General features: G+C 45.4%; 1 protein-coding gene across 12 annotated transcripts in view; it reads right to left on the bottom strand.

The window, feature by feature from the left end:
* UBAP2 (ubiquitin associated protein 2) overlaps positions 1-26,602 on the bottom strand; it is a 152,501-nt gene that overhangs the window by 23,347 nt on the left and 102,552 nt on the right. For all 12 annotated transcript variants that reach the window (XM_082267235.1, XM_082267231.1, XM_082267240.1 and 9 more), the window contains exons 14-19: positions 25,660-25,829; positions 25,237-25,447; positions 20,907-20,946; positions 17,800-17,989; positions 9,309-9,375; positions 5,712-5,916 (exon numbers count right to left, since the gene is read on the bottom strand). In XM_082267235.1, the coding sequence (XP_082123361.1) occupies positions 5,712-5,916; positions 9,309-9,375; positions 17,800-17,989; positions 20,907-20,946; positions 25,237-25,447; positions 25,660-25,829 (883 nt within the window). The remainder of the gene's footprint in view (positions 1-5,711; positions 5,917-9,308; positions 9,376-17,799; positions 17,990-20,906; positions 20,947-25,236; positions 25,448-25,659; positions 25,830-26,602) is intronic.

The raw sequence follows: 26,602 nt of genomic DNA, 5'->3' as shown, positions 1-26,602 counted from the left end.
CGAGGTCTGCGCGTGCTCGCAGGCCAGACCTGGGTGACCACTGGATCCAGATTATCCAGCCCATCGCCCAGTCTGGCAGTGGATTGTAGCTCTCACAGGAAAAAATCCAGAAGAAAAAATTCTATCTAAAAAAAAAAAAAAAAAAAAATTGCCAGGACCAGAGATCCCAGCAAAGAACTAGGTCCCAACTCCTAACTAGGCAGAAAAAAAAAAACAAAAAACTGAGTAAATATAGCAGAGGGGGGGGGAGTATAGCCCCTGGGACTGCCAGAAGTGCAGCCAGGCTTTTTATCTGCCTAGTGTCCTACTCCTGTAGGGGGCAGTATAACTCAACGGTTGAGATGATCAGCAGCTGTGTCTGTTAATGAACGAAAGAAAAATGGATTTTTGTAAAATCCTTTTCTCTTAGCTCATTGACAGACGTAGTCCTCGGTGATTCAACACCCTCGGGTTATGCTGCCCTCTACAGGAGCAGGACTAGACAGGAAAGAAAACGTTCTGGCCACACCCTAGGGGCAGTCCCAGAGGGTATATCCTCTCACTTCCTGCTACAGCAAATCAGTTATGTCACAAAGCAGTGTTTAGAGAATTTAACCCAACCCAACTCAAAAACAGAGGGGCGGGTACTACGTCTGTCAATGAGCTAAGAGAAAAGGATTTTACGGTAAGATTTTACAAAAATCCATTTTTCTCTATCGCTCATTGACAGACGTAGTCCTCGGTGATTCAACACCCTCGGGACGTCCCAAAGCAGTACCACAAATGAGGGGTGGGAAAATGGAAATCAAATCCAATCTAGAAGGCCCAACCGGTGCCAACTAGAAGTTTACAATGCTCATCCTCAATGAGACTCAACAGAAATTTTTCAACAGAAAAAAACCCCCGAGGTAGACCACCGGTCTCCTCAAATTGCGGCCTGCAAAACCTTGCGGCCAAATGAGGCATCCGCCGATGCCATCACATCAATCTTATAAAATTTTGTAAAGGTATGTACCGACGACCAGGTGGCCGCCTTACATACCTGGACCACTGACGCCTGATGGCGATAGGCCCAGGAAGTACTGAGCGCTCGAGTGAAGTGCGCCCTAACAGGGAACGGAGGATTCCGACCCTTAATAGAATAAGCCTGTACCACCGTCTGACTGATCCATGTAGAGATGGTCGCGGCAGACACAGGCAACCCCCTTCAAGGGCTATCCGTGATCACAAAAAGTGAGTCCGTCTTACGAAAACCACTTTAGGAAGGAAGGATGGATTCGGAAGAAGAACCACCTTATCCCTATGAACCACCAGATCTGGGGAACGACAGGATAATGCGGCCAGTTCTGACACCCTGCGTACAGAAGTAATGGCCACCAAGAAGGCCACCTTCTGGGATAATGTAAGCAAGGGAATCTCCCTAATATCTTCAAAGAGAAGTTTCTGAAGAACCGACCACACTAAATTAAGATCCCAGGCGGTAAGGGTGCGCGCACTGGCGGAGTCGCACCCCTTGGATGAAATTCCGCACCAAGGAATGATTAGCCAAAGGTTTCTTGAAAGAAGATTGCTAACGCCGAAAACCTGACCCTTGATCGTGCTCAAGGATAGTTTCTGCTCAACCCCTTGTTGCAGACAGACCAAAATTCGGGTCACCGAATAGGTATGTGGGGGAAATCCAATAGATTCACACCATGCAATATAAGACTTCCATGTGCTGGAAGTCGCTTTCCTTGCTTTAACTGGAGGTAGGAATAACTGAAGCTGACACTCCCTTGTCCTTCAGTACTTGGGTCTCAATGGCCAGGCCATTAAGCCAGCGACTGTAAAGCAAGATGGAAGATCGGTCCCTGAGACCGCAAATCCTCCCTGAGAGGAAGTCTCCAAGGAGCGTCCGCGACTAGCCTCACCAAGTCGGCGTACCAGGCTCGACGAGCTCAGTCCGGAATTTCCAGAATAACTGGAATTCCCTCCACCTCTATCCTGCGAAGAAGTTCCCGCAGCAACTTGAGAGGATGGAAGGCATGCCGTAGCTGATACTGCCCCCATGGGGCGATCAGCGTTTCTGCTGCGCCCGCTAGAGGATCGCGGCGCGAGCTACAAACCTCCGCACCTTCCTGTTAAGCCAAGGTGCCAACAGATCCACATCCGGGATGTCCCAATGAAGGGACAGCTAGTGGAAAACCTCTGGATGAAGAGGCCATATGCGATTGGATCCGAATCGGGCTGCTCTAGAGCTGCCCGATCCAGTAAATCAGACAAAATCTGATCGCTCTCAGTTCCGATACCCTTATTGGTAATCTGGATACTATCGGAAGAAATTACTTCCCCTGGTTGAGCATCGGAGACTTCCTGGTCCGCTCGCTCAACCGGATCCGATTGTCCAGGGAATCGGAATTCTGATTCCATTAAAAAAGAATCTCCTTCAGGAGAATTCGGGTATGAGACTGGGTATACGGTACTGCCTCTAAGAAGGCCACCATCAGTCCCAGCCAATTGACGGACAGCAACATCCGAATCGTTGACTGAACCTTCTGGAGTTTCTCCGCAAGGAGAAACTCTCTTGCCCAGGATGTATCCAACCTTAGGCCCAGATAGTTCAGTCTCCTGGTGGGAACCAGGGATGATCTTTGGGAAAGCGAAAAAACGCTGATGTCCTGCGATGATGGGGATATAAAGATAGGCCTCCTAAATGTCTATGGACGCCAGGAAATCCCCCTGATGCAGGGAGGCCACCACTGTACGGATGGACTCTATTTCTTCCCAAGTCCAGATTTGGACGCACCTTGCCCTCTTTCCTGGGCATTGTGAATAGGTTCGAATAGAACCCCTGAAACCGTTCAATGTTAGAAGGGAAGAATCGCACCGGTGGAAGTGATCGAAACTCGATCCTGTGTCCTCCAGAAGCCGGTGAAGACATCCCCCCCACCCCAGAGATGGGTAGGGGCGCATCAGGCTGTATCTTCAGGCTTGGCTGAGCCAGACTTTTTGTTTAGCCGACCAGCGCCCTTTGAAACCCCTCTAAAGGGGCTTTGGAGGGTTTCGCCTTATCGCCCGCCCTCGCGGAACGAACAACTCTTTATGAGCAGAAAAGGAAGGTCCTCGTTAGTTACGAGGTCCTTTTATCCTAACAGTCTGTGGCAAGACAGCAGGTGGTACCGTCTATCCTATAAAGAGGAATTCCTCAAACGGATAGCACCTAGCCATGCATTTGGAAATAACAGGGGTTCGTTTCAAAACGACCCCATTTGGGTAAAGGAAAATCCTTCGCCCTTTTGGTAGGCTAACAAGTACCAAAAAGGAATCTCAGTCTCCGCTACCTCTGCCGGTGTAACCTCAAGACTAAAGGTTTCCCGGACGGACACAACTAGTGCATCCACCACTCTTGTTCTATGGCGGAGGCAGAAACGTGCTCCTCACTGCTGAGGAGATATTACCTGAGACAACAGCCCCTGAAGTATCTGATAAACAATAGGGGTAGGCGGGGGTCGCTTCTTGACCCCCGTCTCTGACAGGCCACCTCCACCCGGGATACCAAAGACTCCAAAACTGCCGATAATGTATTAAAAATAAGTGGGGTACTGGAGGGTCCTGCGGCCACCTCGAGGGGATCAGGTGGGGATACCTATGCGGCAGGGTCAATGATTATACAAGACACTTGCCAGCGACAAAAAATGACAAAGTAAAAAACTTTTTTTTTTTTTTTGTGTCCCCCAGTCGCAACAGCGCCCCTCAGTGTTACTTGCCTTTTTGGACCCCACAGAGAGAGAGAGAGAGACCCCAAGGCTCATCCCTGATGCACAGAGGTTTTCATCAGCTTGCTCAGTGCTTGTCTTGTTACAGACTGGAAGTCTTTGGCCCTATTTCCTGGGAAAAGGAGGCGGCTCCGCCCCTTAACATGCCTGCCGGCGCCTCCCCCTGGCTCCATGAGGTGTTTGAGTCACCTCAAACATGGCCGCCCCCATGCTGGAGACACGAGGCTACACCAAAATGGCGGCCTCGTGCGATCTACCAGACAATGGCGGCGGCCTGCACAGAATAGCGGCATGTCTGCAGAAGGATCTCGGCCTCACAACCCTTCACCCTCATGGTGGTCAGCGGTACCGGACCCTGGCGGGCCGTATGCGGTCCGTGGCCGTCGGGAGGCATCTGCTTAGCTGGAGGAATGATCTGGAATGCAGTACACATGTATAGACATCGCCCTGTGGCTACTGACAGGTAGGATACCTTATACTATCACAGTAAAGTTCTAGTACTGCCACTGACTACAATCATTTTCACATTTTTACAATTAGATTGTCAGCTCCCAAACCAAGCCTCCTGGCTTCTTGTACACAAAAATCACACTCAATTAGGGGGATCTGTGACATGTTATAGGATAGAGGGGAACCCATCCTTACCATTACAGAGAGGGGCCCGCGTTCACCACAAGACCCGTCAGGAGGAAAGGGGGAACATACTACTCACCATACCGGAACCAGGCGGGCGCCAACTCCTGACAGTACCCCTCTCCACCGAGGTAGGAGGGCTGTCGACCAATACGGACGCCGTGACTCATGGTCTTTGGCGTTTCAGCGAGACTTTTAACTCGCAGGGTCAGTCCCCGTCCAGTGGGACTATGTCGCGGCCGACCCAGCGCGGAGCTATGGCCTGCACGCGCTCGTAGGCTGAACTGGGGTGACCACTGGATCTCAACATCCAGCCCGTCGCCCAGTTCAGCTTTCTTGCTTGAAGATCTCACAGGAACACTGGAGAAAAAAAGCTGTCTAAAAAATCTTTTCTAAGAAAAAAATCCTGCCAGGACCGAAGATCCCAGCAAGGTATCTAGGTCCCAACTAGACAGAAAAAAACTGATTTGCTGTAGCAGGAAGTGAGAGGATATACCCTCTGGGACTGCCCCTAGGGTGTGGCCAGAACGTTTTCTTTCCTGTCTAGTCCTACTCCTGTAGAGGGCAGCATAACCCGAGGGTGTTGAATCACCGAGGACTACGTCTGTCAATGAGCGATAGAGAAATTTGGATTTTTGGTTTACCTGTAAAATCTATTTCATGGAGTACATCACATGACACTTCATATTCATGACTACTTGGGGTTATGCTGCCACCTTCAGATGAATGGATACTGGCCAAAAATAAGCAACAAGTACCTGTCCACCCCTATGTGTAGCAGTCCACACAGAAACCTGCCAATATTGCCAACTCCAACACAGAAACCAGTTCTTGGGGAAAGACCGCCACATGCACCCCATCCAAGTCATTCACCAGCTCTGCTGCAGGGCAAGACGGCCCATCTTTAACTCTTCTAAACAGGCCTCCTGTTTAAAAGAAGGTCGCTTTAAAGTAGCAGGAAAGCACCCTTTACAGGTTTTTTTAACCACAACGCAGGCAGGGCCCCAGCACATACATCATTCACGCAGTACTGCCCACACACTCAGCTTGAGAAAATGTTTCATCAGCATCCATATATGCACCACAAAGTGTTCCCTTAATATCCATAACCCTTAACACTCTCAGCTCATCCCTGTGTTGCGCCTCTTGCCCAGTGTCAACACTAGCTTTAAGAGCAGAATGACCGTTATTGATTATTGTATCTGGCTCCTCACTCTCCCTCAGCAATGTATTTTTTCTAGACAGATCCTCAGCCAAAGCAATACAGGCCTCAAATCCGCTATAGGAAAGCAGCTGTTTAATGTAGCAAGTGTATGATACAAAAGGCATTAGATTGGCACTCACCTGAAGACACTAACGGAGCAGTCCGAGTGGTGGCAGCAACAGCGGCAGGCACACTTACACTGGGAACGCTCAGGCCTAAACTGTTCGTAGTATTCATACTGCTGGCCATACTGACAACTGAAGAGGTGGTGCTTGTGGCTGACGTTGGCGCTGTTGAGTAGGTTGTGCTAGGCTGGAGCGTGACCGTGCTCTCCACACTTGTGTGCTAGACAAAGAAAATCAATTAAATTACAGAAATTACTGGGCTACTCAATTTTAACTTTAAAAAGAACACAGAGGCATCCCCTGAGATCTGTCAGTTTGCTGTCCCATCAATTACCTACATAACCTTTGGTACAAGTTGTCCTTTAAAGTGGTAATGGACTCTGTTCTACCACTTGTACCTACAGGCAAGCCTATAGTAAAGGCTTATCCTGTAGGTTACTGTAAATATCGCCTAAACTTGCCGTTTAGGAGATATTCAGAGTGCAAGCAGCCAGTGACGTTACCGGCGCATGCACTCTGTATGCGCTGTACTGTATGTCGGACCTTCAGAGCCCATGAGGTAAACGACAGCCTCCGCACAGCCAAAGCGAACCCAGAAGGAAGACAGGGGGAAGAGGTCAGTCCTCTACGCTGTGACAGCACGGCACTGAAGGTCTCCGGCCTCAGGTAAGTTTCTCATAATGTGCTAGTATGCGATGCATTATGACATTACCTTGCAGGGGATCCCCCCCCCAATCAATGGTGGTTTACTACCGCTTTAAAGCATAGTCAAAATCCACTGAGTGCAGCCCACTTTGGTCTGATACTTACATAGTTACATAGTAGGTGAGGTTGAATAAAGACAATAGTCCATCCAGTTCAACCTGTGTAGGTGTGTGTGACTGTAATCATCTAACATAGCCCTCAATCTCCTGATCCTTGAGATGTAAGTCTAAGAGTCTTTTGAAAGTCACCATACTACCCGCAGAAACCACCTCTTGTGGTAGACAATTCCACAAACTTGTAGCCCTAACAGTAAAGAACCCCCCACGTTGCCTGAGGTTAAAACGCTTCTCCTCTAATCGCATTGTATGTCCTCGAGTCCTCATGCAATTCCTTCGAATGAACAGCTTTTCTTCTAAGCTGAGATCCCCATTAAGATATTTATAAATTGCTATCATGTCCCCTCTCAGACGTCTTTTCTCCAGGGAAAATAAATCGAGCGATTGCAGCCGCTCTTCATAGGTAAGGTCCTCCAACCCCCTAATCAGTTTAGTTGCCCTTCTCTGGACTTTCTCCAGCTCCAACACATCCCTCCTGAGGACTGGCGACCAGAACTGGACAGAATACTCCAGATGCGGTCGGACCAGAGTTTTATAAACCCCCACAACTGCTTTTCCCTCATCTTCTTCCCTATTGAGTTCAACCCACACAGATTCTAAATCCATGCTCATCCCATCCGTAATGTCACTCCTTTCTAGCACCTTTATATTGTTCTTGACATAGAGACATACCCCTCCCCCTCTTTTACCAACCCTGTCCTTCCGGTACACCGAATACCCTTGGATATTGGCCAGCCAGTCATGTGAGGGGTCGAACCAAGTCTCCGTTATTCCCACAAGGTCTATGTCCTCCTCATGTACTAACATGTCCAACTCATCCATCTTATTAGCTAGGCTCCTGGCATTAGCATATACCCCTCTTAGTTTTACGGAAGTTAAACGTGATTGGCGGTTTTGTTTATTTCTGTTTGGTCTGCTGTTCTCCCGCACAGACCCGCCAATTGATGTTGTTGACCTACTGTCGCTATTGACCCTACAACTGCCTTCAGTCCTCTGCTCCCTCCTGACTGATTCTATTTCTGAGCCCTCCCCCCCGTCTCCTAGTTTAAAAGCCCCTCCAACTCGGTGGCCATCTTTCTCCCCAAAAGAGCTGTACCGTCCCCATTAAGGTGCAGCCCATCCTTACTAAAGAGCCGGTAGCCGACTGAGAAGTCAGCCCAGTTCTCCAGGAACCCAAACCCCTCCTTCCTACACCAATTCCTCAGCCACTTGTTAACTTCCCTAAGCTCCTTCTGCCTCTCCTGTGTGGCTCGAGGTACAGGCAGTATTTCAGAGAAAACCACCTTGGAGGTCCTTTTCCTCAATCTATTACCTAAGTCCCTGAAATCGTTCTTAAGGATCCTCCACCTACCTTTAACTTTGTCATTAGTGCCCACATGCACCATGACCGCTGGGTCATCCCCAGCCCCGCCCAACAATCTGTCTGCCAGACCATGACCGCTGGGTCATCCCCAGCCCCGCCCAACAATCTGTCTGCCCTGTCTTACCTTTACCTCCATTCCAATGATCCTGATTGTGCAGCCATGCCCCCAGCCACACGGTCTTCTTACAGAAACCATACTGAGTCCCCTTCATCCTGCGATTGCACGCTCTGCACCGTTTTCTAATGGGGAGCTATACTCAAAGTGGCCTCTGGAAGTCTAGATTCCCCCATTGGAATGAAAGGGGCCATGGCAAACCTGCAGGATGAAGAGGTCCCAGTGGAGGTAAATTCTGAATTAGGGCAGTGCAGTTACAAGCAGGGATGCTCAGTAAAGATTGTTGAAACAAGGGCAGAGGCAGATGTCAGACCAGGCACACTACACTCAGGGGGAAGGAGCTATGCCTTAAGGGGCAACCTGGGTGACCTTTCGCTGTATCAAATAACTAAATCCAGTAGCAAAGATTTTAAGACCATAACTAAAAAATACCTGAACTTCCATTTATGACAAATTTTTCACTTCTGTTCAGAAAAGACAGTCCATCCTACTGGTAAATTTTGTAAGCTACAGGGACAAGTACAAATACATACTGCTTTGTGACATATAGTTATACTTGAACACTGAATAATCAAGTAGGTTAGGTACTTGTATAAGCCCAACAATGACTGGCTAACGTTAAAGCAATTCCATGATAAAAGATGCTGTAAACCCATTAAAATATTTTTTTTTCAACCTGAAAGAGAAACACATAATGAGCTAGTATGCATCACATACTAGCTCATTATGAAATACTTACCTTAGAACAAGCCCCCGCCGTGCCGCCCGCTTACCTCTATGACGGGCGACATGTTCAGTCGCCGTCTTCCAGAATCGCGGCATCTGGCCATCTGATTGGCCGGAGCCGCGGTGACGTCACTCCCGCGCACACGTGCGGGAGCAGACGGTCACGGCACGGGGCTCTAAAGGAACGCGGCACCAGTGGCCGTTCCTTCAGAGCGCATGCGCCAGTGATGTCACTGGCTGCATGTAAGGTAATTATCTCCTAAACGGTACATGTTTAGGAGATATTTACAGTACCTATAGGTAAGCCTTATCATAGGCTTACCTATAGGTAAAAGTTGCAGAGGAGGGTTTACTTCCTCTTGAATACACAATAAACTGGTTAAAGGGTAAGCTTGGTTTAAAAAAAACCCTCATTAGCCCACCTTAAAAGTCTAGGAAGGGATTTTTTTTTTTTTTTAGTAAAATAGAACATGTCCTTTGAGCGGCGACAATATAAGTTTTATCTACTTTTTTTCTATAACACATAATCCCCCTTGACATCTGGAGTTTTTAAAAATGTCAGAATGAAGTAAAAGATAATTCCTTACCGTATGGGAAACTGTTGAGGACAGTACTGATGCTGCAGGAAGGCTGTTCTGGTGCCCAGACAAAGTGCTAGAAAAAAAAAAAAAAAAAACAGAACCGGGTAAATGCCAGGATGAAATGGCAAATTGTTCTTCAAAGGTGTGACCGCTTTAGCACACGTCAAGACTGTGACAATCATGCAGGTCAGATATGTGCTTGGGAAAAAAAAAACCCATCAGTCTTCAGAACGTGTGAAAGCTGGAGAGAAAGCCAACAGTTCAAAGAATTCAAGCTCAACTTGTTCAGTCTTAGGACCCTTTCACACATATGGTCCGTTTTTCATCCATCTTTTGACGGATGAAAAACGGACATCAATGCATCTCTATGTAAAAACGGATGACAACGGATAATCATCCGTTAACATCCATTTTCATCCGCTTCTGTCAATGTCCGTTTTTTGGAACGGATGAATTGCCTATTTTTCATCCGTCACAAAAACGGATCGGACGAAAAACGGATGTAAAAACGGACAAACGGTCTGTTTTTCATCCGTTTTTGCATTGGTAGTGGATGTTAAAAAAAAAAAAAACGGATAGAAAACGGATACATTTTGACATGACTGAACTAATGAACTGAACGGACAGTATGTGTGAAAGGGGCCTTAGTCTCAGGCCAAAAAAAAAATGCTCCTTTAAGTCCCGGTTCAGAGTACCGCGACTTGTCAGGCGACTTGGTTGCCTGACAAGTCGCGGTCCATTCTGTGCTACGGGAACCATTCTAATAGGAGCGACTCAAGTCGCTCCGACTTAGAAAATAGTTCCTGTACTACTTTTGACACAAGTCGGAGCGACTTGCATTGACTTCCATTATGTGAAGTCCGTGCAAGTCGCGCCGAAGTCGCGGTGCGCGGTGATTTCACAGGTTGCCCCCAAAGTCGGATCGCCATAGTGTGAACCGACACTTAGACACACCATGTACCCAACTGACAACTAGATACCCAAACTCCTTCAGTGAACATACTTGGTAAAAGGCATAATGGATTTTCTGCATGCACATTGCCTGTATCATGGGGACAACTGCTCATGTCATTTTTTCTATGCTGGTCAAGTGCAAGTATGTTTAACGAGGGGGTGGGGGTTTTGATCTTGAAAATGGTGTGAAAGTAAGTTTTGCCTCCGTCCCTATGTCTGAAAAAGCAATGGGGTTTTTTGGTGTCTCACGCCAAGGTAATGGGACTTTATGGGCAAGTGGCATTAATACAAAAAAGAAATAAGGAAAATTGTATATATAAAAATTAAATTTATTTACAATCTTTGTGGGAAACAAAGTACTATTGCATATCAAGATGTGAGCATTAGTGTTGGGTATAGGCCCAATGTGATAAGAGTAGGAAGAGAGGATTCTAGAGGTGAATCCGTGACAGTTGTGATAACTTGTGACAGTCAATATGGATTCTTGTCTCTGTGCGTCCCAAATGTTCAGGAACAATTAAACAGAGTTTTATCCATAATTCCCTGACGCGTTTCGGCTATATCAGCCTTTTTCAAAGGTTTCTGTCACCCAGCTGAAAAGTACAAATAATGGTGTTTAATATTTCCTTGGGAAATATATATAATTATATTAAATGTATCAAAGTGCTAAAAAGTACATACTTGTTTTTTAATCCTGTTTCTGCAAACCAAAGAATTCAAAGAAGTTCTCTCTGTATCCACCAAGCCTGCAGCAAGGAGTCGTAAGGTACCGCAGTCTGGAAGGATATGTTATGTTGTTTAATGGGAGTAATAATGTATATATTTATTTATTTATATTTATGTTATCATTATTGCACTCACCTCCAAAATAAGAGGTGTTCATGAATCTCTAATTAGGAGTCCAGTAATATCTTGAAAGGATCCTGGAGAGATACATGTATATACATATATATAAAGAAAAGGTCATCTCCCAAATCAATATTTGTATAACTATATATCCCATCCAAGCACTTACAATTGCAGGGTTTGGGTGAAGGTAAAGAGGACGTGTCTCTCTGCTGTTTCAATCCAGGGATGAGTTGTTACCCCGTTCTGAAATGTATCATTTGTTTGTGTCCATAAAGTAATTTCAAACAGTAATTGCTTGTGAGTAAAAGTATCTTTTATTTGTGACTTTGAGGAGTAAAGGGTGAACACTTACATTTGGAAAGGGTCTGAAAGAGAGATCGGGTCCTTCACAGCATGCAGTTCTACGTCCGTCCGGTTCCCTCTGTAAGAGGGAAGTGAGGAGGGATGCCGGCTCCCCGGCCTTATAAAGCCGTTCGCGCATGCGCCGTAGGCGCCGCGCTTGATCGGCTCTTTCCGTCAGTGACTCGGGAGCCTCGTACTGCGCATGCGCCTGGGTGATGCGCGCGAAGTACGAGTCAGTCCTGACAGTTTTGGCCGCTGACACGGAATGATGAGATCTGGGACCGCATCTGCCGTGATCGGCAGGTGCGGGGGGGGGGGAAAGATCTTGTGAGTCCTCTTCCTGTCTCAATAAGACCCCTGTCACTGGGGGTGGCAGGGGTTTACCGTGCCAGGTGCAGGTTTGGAGAAGATACAGGATGGTTTGCTATTAAAGCAGGATGCACATATCGGTATACAAAACGACAATTCTATTATGTCAATATAAAGAATAAAGGAAAATGAAAATTGGTCATTATTCATATATACAATATTCTTAAGATAATTTTAACAGCAGTAAGAATATATATATGATGCCCAGAGAGATATTCCCAAAGAGGGGATGTTCGGTAAGCATTTACAGGTCTGGTACATCAAAAGGAGGGGAGGGGGAGGGGAGGGGGGAAGGGGAAGGAAAGGGTGATTTGGGCAGGAAGTTTTGATCACTGGTAATGGTATATTTTGTTAATCTGTTTTGCCAGAGGCAAAACCTTCCAAAAACGGTCTGAAACTTTGTTTCATTAAGTCCTGGGTATTTTGTAGCATTGAGACGTCTGATCCATCGCATCTCCATTTGCAAAAGTTTCTTATTCCAATCGCCCCCACGTTGAGGTATATGCATTCTCTCAAGGGCGATAAAAGTTACTTTTGGCATTTTATTGTTGTGTATGTTTTTAACATGTCTGCCAAGTGGTAGATGGAAGTTGCATATGGTCATACTTTGGATATGTTTGTTAATCCTCTTGCCCATCTCTTGTTTCGTCTTACCGACGTAAAAAGACCCACATTCGCACCTCATAAGGTAAACGACCCCCCTTGTTCTACAATTGACGTAGTGCCGTGGTCTGAAATGTTCACCATTTGGGAGGATGGTGTCCGTGCATTTTTTTATGACACTACATTGTGCGCAAGTGCCACAAGGATATGTACCCTTGTCCCTACAGGGGTCTTTCCGTTTTTCTTTAAACTCACTATGTATTAGATTTTGTTTCAGGGAGCCGGCCTTTCTATAGGTGACCAGTGGGCTGTCGGAGACGAATGGTTTTATTGTGGGGTCTTCACTTAGTATTGTCCAATGCTTTTGAAGTATTTTTTTAATTTTATAGTGTTCATTAGTGAATCGTAGGATAATACGGCTCTTTTCTCCTTGTTCTCTAATTTCATCCACTTTTTTGGTCTTAAATAGGAGTTTGTGTCTTTCTTGTTTTTTAGCTTTGTTAAAAGCTTTCCTTAAAGTACTTCTAGTATACCCTCTTTCAAGGAGTCTGCCTGTCAGGAGGTCGGCTTCTTTTTGGAAGTCTGCCTCCTCTCTGCAGTTTCTCCTTAGTCGTAGGAATTGGCTATAAGGTATAGCTTTTTTAAGGGGGGTTGGGTGGAAACTTGTAGCATGCAGGATTGAATTTCCTGCTGTTTCCTTTCGGTAAAGGGTTGTTTTAATTTCCCCATTCTCCTCCTTTAAAATCCAGGTGTCCAAGAACGCAATCTTCCTCTTGTCGTAGTTGAGAGTAAAATACATATTGTAGGTGTTGTTGTTCATCACTTCCAAGCATTCTCTAATTAGGTTTTCTGGGCCTGTCCAAATGATAAAGATATCATCTAGAAAGCGCTGCCATAGTAGTATATGATCTACAAAGATGTTATTTTTTTCCTCGGCTAGAAATTCTGATTCCCAGGCCCCCAAGTAGATGTTCGCATATGATGGTGCGCAACTCGTTCCCATCGCGACACCGCAGGTCTGTAGGAAATAGGTACCATCAAAGGTGAATACATTATGATTTAAAATATATTCTAACATCATCACAATGAATTCGTTGAATTTTTGGTCTCGTTCACTTTGTTGTTTAAGGGTTTCTCTTATAATCTCAATGCCTTTTTTGTGGGGAATATTATTATAAAGGGCTTCCACATCGATGGTAACCAGGAAAGCCTCTTCTGGTATTATTAGATCCTCGAGTATCTGGAGTAGGTGGACTGTATCTTTAAGATGTGATGGGAGTCTGGTCACATGTGGTCTTAGATGTGCATCTATAATCTTACTTGTTGTCTCTGTAAGATTACCATTCCCGGATACAATTGGTCGCCCCGGTGGGTTGTCTTTATTTTTGTGTATCTTTGGCAAAGCATATAGGGTAGGGGTTCTGGGATGTTTAGTCCTCATGTATGTCCACAGGGACTCAGTAATAATGCCTTCGTTTAGGGCTCTGTCCAGTTTCTTATAAAAATCTTCTTTGAAGGTTTCCAGCATGACCGGTAGTATCTTCTTATAACATTTTTTATTGTCGAGGATGTTTAAGCACATCTTCTTATACTGGTCGTTGTCCATTAGGACCACATTGCCCCCTTTATCCGAGGGTTTAATTGTGATATCCTCGTTGTCTTGGAGTTCCTTTAAGGCCTTTTTTTGAGGTTTAGTTAGATTTTGTGTAACTCCCTGATCTTTAAGTAGATTTATTTCCTTAGTAATTTCTCGTACAAAAAGGGCGATTGTCGGGTTGGTGTTCAATGGTGGAAATGCACTCGATTTTTTCTTGAAACCTTTTAGTGATACTTCCTCCGAGGGGTCACTTTCCCCTTCACTGTCTATTGTGGTTTCCTCCTCTGTCCAATCCTCGAGTCCACCCTCCTCCAACAATAAATTGAGGTCCCGAATAGCTCTAAATTCAGCTGCGGTAAAGTTGGTCTGTGGTTCTTCTATTGGCTTCTTACCATACATGACTCTTAAAAGTAATTTCCTGGCAAACAGGTTAATGTCTTTTATGGTTTCAAACCTGTCAGTAGTTCTATTTGGACAAAAAGAGAGCCCTAGTTTGAGGACCTCCATTTGTTCAGGAGTGAGTTCATGTTGGGAAAGATTAATAATAGTGTGCTCTTTTGTTTCTTCCATTATGTCGGTTGGGTTTTCTTCTTCTGGGTTTTCCCTAAAAAAGCTTTTTGAGATTTGGGGCCACTGTCTTTGGGTCCTCTTGGTCTTAGGAATATTTGATGGTGCTTAACTGGGGCTCCATCTCCTGTAATGGGTGTATCTGTTTCCCTGGAGTTTGTATCTCCCGGGTCTTGAGAAGGTTCTTCTCTATCTTCCAAATCGGATGGTTGGTCCCGTTGGGTTTGTTCAGCGCCCCGTCGTCTTCTTTGTTGTTCGGATCCTGAAGCATATGATGATGAGTCAGATGAGTAATATGGACCTGTGTTGCGAGTGGTTTTATTTCTTCTTGGCTGTCTGTTATTTGACCATTTATATGCCCGATTTTGAGAGAATGCGTTTTTGTCCCTCCAGTATTTTCTTTCCTTTTTCTTAAGGATATCTCGACTATATTCCTCCAAGTGTTCTTTTAACTTCTTTTCCTCTTCACTGTATAATTCTATCTTTTTAAGGGGGGTTAACTGATCGTAGATGGTTTTGATATCCTCATCCAGGTTTTTCATCTGCCTGGTATATTCCTCTTGTAGTAAAATCATCAATTTTTTTGAGCATTCGTTCAGGATTCCTTCCCATTCTTTTATCATGTTTATAGTGATATTATCCATGGTAGGAAAAATTTGTATGCGGAGGCCTACTGGATTAATGTTTTCTGATATGTATCTTTGAAACGACTTGATGTGCCAAAAGAGGGCCGATTTTCTTTCCAAGTGTTTCCTTAGGCTACCGAATAAAGCCATAATATCTGAGTCCTGTTGTTCCTGCCCTTGAAAGCTCTTTTCGATGTCCGACATGAGGGCGTTCCATTCATCTCCCATCAGGTCTCCCTTGGGTATCTCCTCCATTATGTGGAGGTTATTTTTATTCCCAGCCTTGTTGGTTGGAAATAGAGGGTGTGGGGTGTGTTATCCCCTTATTCTAACGTGATTTTATCACCGAGAAAAGGGGGATGAGGGACTCCCCAGCCCTTAAAGATAATTTGAAAGTTATGGGGTCCTGCTGAGCGGCCCTATAGAAGTATTAAGTTATTTTGTTTCAATTTTGGTCCATTTAAAGATCAATGAGAACGTGGATGTGTTGTCCATCCGATTTGTTTCAGACCGTTTTTGGAAGGTTTTGCCTCTGGCAAAACAGATTAACAAAATATACCATTACCAGTGATCAAAACTTCCTGCCCAAATCACCCTTTCCTTCCCCTTCCCCCCTCCCCTCCCCTCCTTTTGATGTACCAGACCTGTAAATGCTTACCGAACATCCCCTCTTTGGGAATATCTCTCTGGGCATCATATATATATTCTTACTGCTGTTAAAATTATCTTAAGAATATTATATATATGAATAATGACCAATTTTCATTTTCCTTTATTCTTTATATTGACATAATAGAATTGTCGTTTTGTATACCGATATGTGCATCCTGCTTTAATAGCAAACCATCCTGTATCTTCTCCAAACCTGCACCTGGCACGGTAAACCCCTGCCACCCCCAGTGACAGGGGTCTTATTGAGACAGGAAGAGGACTCCCAAGATCTTTCCTCCCCCCCCCGCACCTGCCGATCACGGCAGATGCGGTCCCAGATCTCATCATTCCGTGTCAGCGGCCAAAACTGTCAGGACTGACTCGTACTGCACGCGCATCACCCAGGCGCATGCGCAGTACGAGGCTCCCGAGTCACTGACGGAAAGAGCCGATCAAGCGCGGCGCCTACGGCGCATGCGCGAACGGCTTTATAAGGCCGGGGAGCCGGCATCCCTCCTCACTTCCCTCTTACAGAGGGAACCGGACGGACGTAGAACTGCATGCTGTGAAGGACCCGATCTCTCTTTCAGACCCTTTCCAAATGTAAGTGTTCACCCTTTACTCCTCAAAGTCACAAATAAAAGATACTTTTACTCACAAGCAATTACTGTTTGAAATTACTTTATGGACACAAACAAATGATACATTTCAGAACGGGGTAACAACTCATCCCTGGATTGAAACAGCAGAGAGACACGTCCTCTTTACCTTCACCCAAACCCTGCAATTGTAAGTGCTTGGATGGGATATATAGTTATACAAATATTGATTTGGGAGATGACCTTTTCTTTATATATATGTATATACATGTATCTCTCCAGGATCCTTTCAAGATATTACTGGACTCCTAATTAGAGATTCATGAACACCTCTTATTTTGGAGGTGAGTGCAATAATGATAACATAAATATAAATAAATAAATATATACATTATTACTCCCATTAAACAACATAACATATCCTTCCAGACTGCGGTACCTTACGACTCCTTGCTGCAGGCTTGGTGGATACAGAGAGAACTTCTTTGAATTCTTTGGTTTGCAGAAACAGGATTAAAAAACAAGTATGTACTTTTTAGCACTTTGATACATTTAATATAATTATATATATTTCCCAAGGAAATATTAAACACCATTATTTGTACTTTTCAGCTGGGTGACAGAAACCTTTGAAAAAGGCTGATATAGCCGAAACGCGTCAGGGAATTATGGATAAAACTCTGTTTAATTGTTCCTGAACATTTGGGACGCACAGAGACAAGAATCCATATTGACTGTCACAAGTTATCACAACTGTCACGGATTCACCTCTAGAATCCTCTCTTCCTACTCTTATCACATTGGGCCTATACCCAACACTAATGCTCACATCTTGATATGCAATAGTACTTTGTTTCCCACAAAGATTGTAAATAAATTTAATTTTTATATATACAATTTTCCTTATTTCTTTTTTGTATTAATGCCACTTGCCCATAAAGTCCCATTACCTTGGCGTGAGACACCAAAAAACCCCATTGCAAGTGCAAGTATGTTTTGTCTCAGACTTAATCCATCAGATCATCAAAATCTACCAACATTGTAGTCTGATGGCAAGGCAGAATACAATCTGAATGGACTGGTCTGGCCAGTCACATTTGTTTTAACAGATCTGAACAAGGGTGTGTGACCAGCTTGGGACTCATGACTATGGTTTATGCATGTAGGATAGGATCTATATTGAATGGACTGGTTAGGTGGGCCTTAGCCCCATATATAGTTGGGTTGTACAAATTGTCCTGCCCTCTCACAGCCCCAAGCCCCGCCCCCTTACCCAACTAAAACTGAATATTTTTTTTTTTGCTTTTCCACAAACCAAAAAAAAAAAAAATTGCACTCACCTGTTTAGCTGTGAAAGGGAGCTATTTGAGAGGTCACTGGGCTGTGGCAAGTTAGACAGCGACACAGCTGATGTGTGCTGAGATGGAGGAGGAAGGAGAGATGATGTGGTGGAGGGTGGACTGGACAGAGACCCTACAGACGTCAGGCTCTGGGAATTCTCAGATTTCGCCGACGGGACGGAAGGAGTGGCTGTGTACAGAGGAGAGAGACTATCAGACTTAATATTTTGACACCGGGTTAGGAACAAAAAAACTTATTGTGCACCATTTTAAGTACAGGCACATTCTGAAATCAAGACTTGTAGGATTTCTAAGTATTTAGAGGGGACACGTGTCTAGGAGGGGATTTCAAATAGTTTTGGAGCAATTTTCTCCCAGCTAGTTCCTTAGACAGAAAGTGAAGGAAAATATCCAAAAACCAACAAACAAAGGCAATAGAGAAAAAAAAAAAAAAAGGAAAAAAAACACCTCATGGGGCTTTTACCCTATCCACACTCTGCTAGCTTGTGATCAGTCCGTGAATTGCTTTCATCCCTCTATAGAAAGTTAATGATAATGCATGGCAAATATCTCTCTCCTGACCAGCAAGGCAACATGTCACGTTTAATAGCCTATGGGTCAGGACACTCCAGAGCTTCCCTCCCTGTGACAGTGAGCCGGGGGATCTTCTACCTGATGTCACAATTTGATAACAGCGTGGCTGTTGGCAGATTCATTTACATTTTCTCAATGAACTGTAAAGGGGTTGGTGAGCGCTCTTGCATTTTACTGATTCTTCCTGCAGTTCGGTATCTGCCTTTATGTGGGGTAGGGGCAGACAGCTGACAATGTCTGCAGGATCCTGGTATTGCAACCCCGATCTGCTGATCGCAAGTGCAATGCTTAACCACTTGCCGACCGCCGCACGACTATCTACGTCGGCGGTCAGCCCCTCACAGGCAAAGTGACGTAGGGCTACGTCACTAGCTTGTGAGGGTCTAGGGAGCGAGCGCGCGCCGCCGGAGGCGCGCTCCCGCGTGGTCACGGACCCCCCCCGCGCGTGTGACCGGCGGACCCGATGTCCGCCGGTCACTCTGCGATTGGCGGGGGAGAGGGAGAAAGTCAGGCGGCTTGTGTAAACAAGCCGCCTGCCATTCTCCCCTGGGTATGAAGGATGATCATACGGTTCTACTATGTAGAACCGTTGATCACTCTTCATACATCTGAAGCCACAGCCAATCACAGTAGAAAGCACGCCCCTAGGGACACACATAGCCCCTCCCTTTAAAAAAAGTTAACCCCTTCACTGCCAGTGTATTTTTACAGTAACAGTGCATATGTATAGCACTGATTACTGTAGAAATGTCACTGGTAACCCCAAAAGTGTCAAAAATGTCAGTCAAGGGTCCGATCTGTCCGCCGCAATGTCGCAGTACCGCAAAAAAAAAAAAAAATTCGCAGATCGCCGCCATTACGCGTTAAAAAAAAAAACAACAAAAATCTTTCCCTTTGTTAGTAAACGCAATAACTTTTGCGCAAACCAATCAAATACGCTTTTTGCGATTTTTTTTACCAAACATAGGTAGCATAAAACAAATTGTCCGAAAATTTTAAAAAATTTTGATTTTTACATTTTTTTGGGGGGGAATTTCATATAAAAAAATGTGAAAAATATTGCTATTTTTGCAAAATTTACGCTCTTTTTTTATAGCGCGTGATCAAAAAAAAAATCGCACAGGTGATCAAATACCACCAAAAGAAAGCTCTGTTTGTGGGAAAAAAAGGACGTCAATTTCGTTTAGATACAGCGTCGCACGACCGATGCAATTGTCCGTTAAAGTCACGCAGTGCCAAATCGCAAAATACCCCCTGGTCAGGAAGGGGGTAAAATCTTCCGGGGCTTAAGTGGTTAAAGGCTGCAGTGTAAAAAAAAAAAAAAAATACTGAATTCACTTTTTTTTTTAACATTCAAAAAGATGTGCATTTATTAACCACTTTCTTACCACTAGACGTCAAATGACATCCTGGGCTTTTGCACCGTAACAATCATAGCAGCTGTTCAGTCGCTTGATCGTTCTTACTCCTACAGGCGGTGGGAGGGGACAATCCAGCCTGTAGGAGCAAGCTGAGGTCTTATTGACCCCAGATCTCTCCATTAAGAGGACCTGTCATGCACTATTTCTATTACAAGGGATGTTTACATTCCTTGCAATAGGAATAAAAGTGATAAAAAAAAAAAACCATCGGAATGGGGGGCTGTCGGCCAGGAGGAACGCTGCCACTCAGGCCGAGGCCAGGTCGTATCTGCCCTCGCGAGATGTTTAACTCGCAGGCCAGCCCCCGTCCAGTGGGGCTATTTCGCGGCAGACCTAACGCGGAGCAGAGGTCTGTCTGCGCTCGCTGACCAAACTGGGGGGATCCTATGTATCTAGATTATGCAGTCCGCCACCCAGCCCAGCAGTTGATTGTAGATCTCACAGGATCAAAACAACAAAGATAGGAAAAAGTTCAATTTAAAAGGAAAAAATTGCCAGGACCAGAGATCCCAGTAAGGAACTAGGTCCTGACTAGGCAGAAAAAAACTGAGTGCCTATAGCTGAGAGTGGGAGTAGACCCCCCCCCCCCCCCCCCCACTGCCCCATAGGCAAAGGCAAGCTTTTTCCTGCCTAGTGTTTTACTCCTGCAGGGGGCAGTATAACCCAATGGTCAACAAGATAAGGAGCTGTGTCCGTCAATGAACAAAAGATTTAGATTACCTATTCTGGGAAGTGCTTACATACAAGACATCTGGCCTGTCCCTAAAAAAATTGAAATCTTTTAAAAGTTTGGCAGTAGCAGGGCTGATGAATGCCAGCTCTGCTATAAAGATTATGTAACCGTTACAGTTTACAGAGGATTATGAGCTCCTGGGAAGGCATAAGACTCAGTGCGTGGTTGTCTGCACAATAATTAAGATATGTGCTTGGATTGCAGCATCATAGTCTTGTACCCGATCTTGCTCGACAAGCTTTTGGTGAGGGGATCTGTGAAGCACGCTACAGATATACCATGGCTGCACTGGTCAACCAGCACCAGTGCAAACAGAAGTGGTGATATGAACACAACTGAGATATACACTGTATACTTACTGTTCAAAGACACTTGTGCCCGAATTCCATTGTGTCCATTCTAAAGAAAAAGAAAAGAAACACAAAAAGCAGTAAATCAGGCATCATTCAAAAGTTGCTCTGTAACCCCATTTGTGACCAGAGGTCAATGAAACCTAGATGCTCAGGCTCAAAAACGTAGCAGTGTCATTATGCACTGGTTAACTCGACGTAGGAATTTAATTTGGTACACAATTTTAGTAACAACTTTTTTTTTTTTAAAAGACCGACAAGTGGTCAAAAATGTAAAAATTGGATTCTTGACTTACTGTAAAATCCATTTCTCCGATATTCATTGACTGACACAGCACGTCATCTTCTTGACCGTAGGGTTATACTGCCCCCTACAGGAGTAGGACACTAGGCAGAGAAAAAAGCTTGAGCATGCCTATGGGGCAGTCCCTGGGGGTATACTCCCACTTCCTGCTATAGGTCTTCAGTTTTGTACCAAGCAGTGTCAGAAGAAAGAAACCCAAATCCATAGAGGGGTGGGTGCTGTATCCATCAATGAACATCAGAGAAACTAATTTTACATTAGGTCAAAAATCCCATTTTCTCCTTCGTTCATTGACAAGCACAGCACTTCATCTTCTTGACCGTAGGGACATCCCAAAGCAGTGTCAAACGTGAGGTGTGGGAACAGCAGAACAAAACAACTTCCCCAAGGCTAAACCTAGCCAACCAGGTAACTTGGAGCTCAAATGTTAACAGCTGGAGCTCACCTGAAAAAAAAACACCCTCAAAGAGGACAAGTCCTCTAAACAGCAGCCTGCAAAGCTTTGAGGCCAAAGGAAGCATCCACAGATGCCAACACATCCACTATAAAACTTAGTGAATGTGTGTACAGACGACCAGATGGCCGCCTTGCATCGGAAGGCCCAGGAGGCACTAAGCGCCGGAGTAGAGTGTGCCTTGACAGGGTAAGGAGGAACCTGACCCTTAATAGAATAAGCCTGAACCACAGTCTGTCTGATCCATCAGGAAATGGTCCCAGCAGAGGCAGCCAGCCCTTGCGAGGCCAATCCGTGAATAGTGAGTCTGACTTACGAAAAGACTCCGTAGCTGCCAGATACATCCTTAATGCCCGAACCACATTCAAGGAGTGCAAAGCAACTTTGTTAGGATGCTTAGGCTCGGAACACAGGGAGGGCAACACAATGTCTTTCAGATGAAAATCAGAGACAACCCTTAAAAAGAACGACAGACATGGACGAAGAACCACCTTAACCCTGTGAACCCCCAGGTAAGGTGGACAAGACAGCGCTGCCAGTTCAGACACCCGCGCACAGAAGTAATGGCCACCAAAAAAAGCCACCTTCTGAGACAATGTAAGCTGGGGAATCTCCCTAATATTTTCAAAGGGAGGCTACTGGACAACACCAACTTGAGGTCCCACGGTGGCCATGGAAACCACACTGGGTGAATTAAGAGTCTCACGCACTGTAGAAATGTATGAACTATGGAGTGTGTGGCCAACTGACGTTGAAAGAAAACTGCTAAGGCAGAGACTTGGCCCTTGATGGTACCCAAGGCCAGGCACTGCTCAACCCTTCGTTGGAAGAAAGCCAAGATCCGAGTCAATGAAAAGGAACAGAGATGAACTCGGAGGGATTCACTCCGCGCAATGTAAATCTTCCACATGCGATGGTAAATCTTCCCAGAAGTAGGTTTTCTAGCTTTTAACAGCCTAGGAACCACTGAGTCAGACAACCCTCTATCTTTCAGAACCAGGCTCTGAAGAGCCAATCTGTCAAAGCCAGCTACTGTAAAGCAGGATGGAAGATTGGCCCTTGAGACAACAGATCTTCCCTGACTGAAACCGTACAGGACACCCCTGGAGACGACATGTCCAATGATCCAGACAAAGTCTGATAGCTTGGAGCTCCAGACATTGATCAGTAGCCTGGACCCTTCCAGAGACCAGACCCCCTGGGCACAATCCGTGCCGGGGAAGTTTCTCCCTGGGGACGAAAACACTGGCTGAGGACAAATCCAGAGTCAGGCCCAGATAGTTCAGGTTTATGGATGGAAACCAGAGAAGGCTTCTGAAGATTCAAAATCCAACCGAACTCCCTCAGCGTTTGTAGAGTAATCTCCAAGTTGCCCAACAGGACAGTCAAAGACTCTGCTCGTAAGGGCAGATCATCTAGGTACCCCAGTACTGCGATCCCCTGCTGACGCAATAATGCTAGAACCAGAGCCAACATTTTTGTGAAGACCCGAGGAGCAGAGGCGAGACCAAAGATTAATGCCACAAATTGATAATGCTCCTAGCCCATGGCAAAACGGAGGAAGCACTGATGGGCGACACATATTGGGATGTGAAGGTAGGCATACTTGATGTCGATTGAGGCGAGAATACCCCCCTGATGTAAGGACATCACCACCGTGCGCATTGACTCCCTTCGGAACTTCTGTACCGGCACAAAGCAGTTTAGGGCCTTGAGATCCAGTATTGGATGCACCTTGCCCTCCTTCCTGGGAACTGTAAACGGGTTTGAGCAAAAACCTTGAAAACGTTCCGACTTTGGAACCGGAACTATCACCCCTTAAAGTAACAAGTCTTGCACCGCGCCCTAGAGATCCTTTAAGCTACCTGGGGACAGGCGTAGGTTGGAAGGGAAGAACCTTTCCAGAGGAAAAGATCGAAACTCGATCTTGTAGCCGGAGCAAATGTCTTTGTGGACCCATTTGTCCTGGATCGGGAGGTCCACGGATCCGGGGAGCAGTGAAGACGTCCCCCCACCCCAGATACGGGTGAGGGTCCCCCTTCACACGGAGAAAAAACTGGTCCGCAGTACTGGCAAAACCCGCTTCGGGTTTGCCCAACCAAGACTTCCTGGAACCCCCCAGCGGAGGGCCGCTTGTGAGCCAAAAGGAAAGGTCCCTATCTGCAACGGGACTCTTTACCATTAGAAGCCTGAGGAAGAAGAGTACTCAGTGAGGCCTGTAAGTGCAATGATGATGTCATTCAAGGACACTCCAAACAGACGATCCCCATGAATGGAAGATCTGATAAGGCCTTTTTTAGAAGCCTGGTACGCAGACCAGCATTTCAGCCAGATAATGCGCCACAGGACCACTGCTGAGACATACAGTCTAGAAGTCAGGGGAGCGACATCCAAAGAGGAACGACCGCTCGGTCACCGGCGACATGCTTCACCGCCCCACCCCCATTACAGCACTCCATGTAACCTAAAAAGGTATATCCGTGCCAGGGGAGGGTGGGTGGGGAGAGAGCAGGCACAGGCCGCAAAAGACCACCGAGACGAGAGGGATGGGGGGCGGTGGGGAGCCCGGGGGTCCGACCATCCCAGGGAGGGTCCCCACTCCAAAATCCACCAGGGGGAGAGGGGGGGCAGCTACTTACCACACCAGGAAAAGGGTGGGCAACTGGGCACTGTTCCTGACAAGAGACCGCTCCATTGTAATGTGGGTGCGGTCGACCAGGAGGAAACGCTGCAACTCAGGCCAAAGACAGTTTGTATAACCCTCGCAAGACGTTTAACTCGCAGGCCAGCCCCTGTCCAGTGGGTCTATGTTGCGGCCGACCTAGCATGGAGCTGTGGTCTGCACACGCTCGCTGGCCGGACTGGGAGGACCCTAAGGATCTAGATTATCCAGTACGTCGCCCAGTCCAGCACTTGATTGTAGATTCTTACAGTAACAAAATAAAAAGAGGAAAAATTTCCATATAAAAATAAAAAATTACCAGGATCAGAGACCCCAGCAAGGAACTAGGTCCTTACTCCTGACTAGGCAGAAAAAAAACTGAACTATGGCAGGAAGTGGGAGTATACCCTCAGGAACTGCCCCATAGGCGTGCTTAAGCTTTTTTTCTCTGCCTAGTGTCCTACTCCTGTAGGGGGCAGTATAACCCTACAGTCAAGAAGATGAAGTGCTGTGTCAGTCAATTTTAATTTATTTTTAATACTATATTTTATATCATACGGTTAAAAAAAAAAAAAGGCATCTACAGGCTGCAGTAGCCTTTGCAAGCTGAAACCATTGTTTTTCCAGGCCTTCAGCCTGCATGTGATTATAGTTGGCATGCAGTAGTGAATGCATGGTTGGGAAGCCCTCTGATTCCCCATCGTTTCTGGGGACCAGAGACAGCCAGTTTCGACAACTAGAAGCCTCAAAGTTGTTAGTTAGCAGCCATCAAAAGGTAATGGGGATTAATATAGCCTCACTATGGGGTATCCAGAGGCATTAAACTGGAGAATCTGATCAGTTGTGGTAAGCATTTAGGAGCCTAATTTTTTTTTCATATGCTGACACTGAGGATTTCATCAGTGCACCCTGGACTCACCGTGACTGGAACCACTTCGGTGGCTGTCATGGAGCTTTGGTAACCTATTCTGCTGTGCACAGACGTCTGGTCGTAGGAGGAAGATGAGGAGATGGTGACTGGACTGGCACTCTGCGAGGAGCTGTTGTGGCTAGAAGTGGTGATGACAGATGCCGTATAGCTTGGCTCCTGCACAGTACTAGATATTGGCAGCGAGGTGTTCAGAGATTCACTGCAAAACAGACGTCAAATGTGTGAACAAAAGAATCAACTTCTTGAAAGACAACTCGCGTTTTAATCTTATATATATATATATATATATATATATATATATATATATATATATATATATATAAATAAATAAAACCACAGGGAAGGGGCGAGCATCCACAAGCACGATTTTATCCCTCTAAACAAAATAAAAGAAAAGCAATTTTACCTTACCTTATTGTTTTAGAATACAAGTTACTGGGTGTCTGGCTTCCATTGTCAGGACTTGTGTTTGAACCAAACTCCGGTAAAGAGGGCTCTGAACCAAATTCAAGGGCTCCAAACTGCACGTTCAATCCAGTAACATCAGCCGATCCTGGCATCTCTACTGCAGATGCAGGAATCTACAAAAAAAAAATAAAGAGGAGGTGAAGTGACCATTATCACCTGAAACAAGCAGGATTATAGCACGGCTGATGGTTTGTACACTCTAAGAAAATTGGGCAAACATTTTAGCCAAGGAATGATCGTATGATTTTCTGATGGTTTGTACACCATCAAGGCAAATTGGATTCAGAAATCCAGTGAACCCTTGCAGTGGATAGAAACTCACTTTTGAGAAATAATCCACATCAAGTGAAGAGTGATATGTTGAAGTGGTCCATGTTGACATCTTTCTATTCAGCATAGACAAATTCAACAAATTTTAAACATTGGGGTGTCTTGAAGAGTGACCACAATTTGGATCTGATGTTGCAGGATAGGGCCAAAATGATTTATAGAGGGGTTCCCTCACTACAAAGCAAAATTGTCCCCATTATCAACCCTCCCGTGAGACCATAATTTTCCCACAATCTGCCTGCGATTTGAATGCGATGTGGAGCCCGCAGTGGATTCGCAGGGTTCCCGCATCGCATATATGTGAACCTGCACTAAGGATAGACAACCGTGCCTTCTTATTGGGGGTAATTCATTCCTCATATCCTTGAGATTCCCTATACAAGATATAGTAATATTTTTGAATCTTCTTTGTAGCTATTCATTTTTTTAGGCAAGACATTTTTCACATCTAAATGTGAGTCATATCTTTGCCCATCAATGTGAATTATATTATACACTATTATTATCCTAACCATTAGGGTAGCTTTTTCCTTCTAGCTCCCCATAGAAATTTTTA

The sequence above is a fragment of the Pelophylax lessonae genome (genome assembly GCF_965119305.1).
Source record: "Pelophylax lessonae genome assembly, chromosome: 1".
Classification (NCBI taxonomy): domain Eukaryota; kingdom Metazoa; phylum Chordata; class Amphibia; order Anura; family Ranidae; genus Pelophylax; species Pelophylax lessonae.
This window is presented reverse-complemented; position numbering and strand designations above follow the sequence as displayed.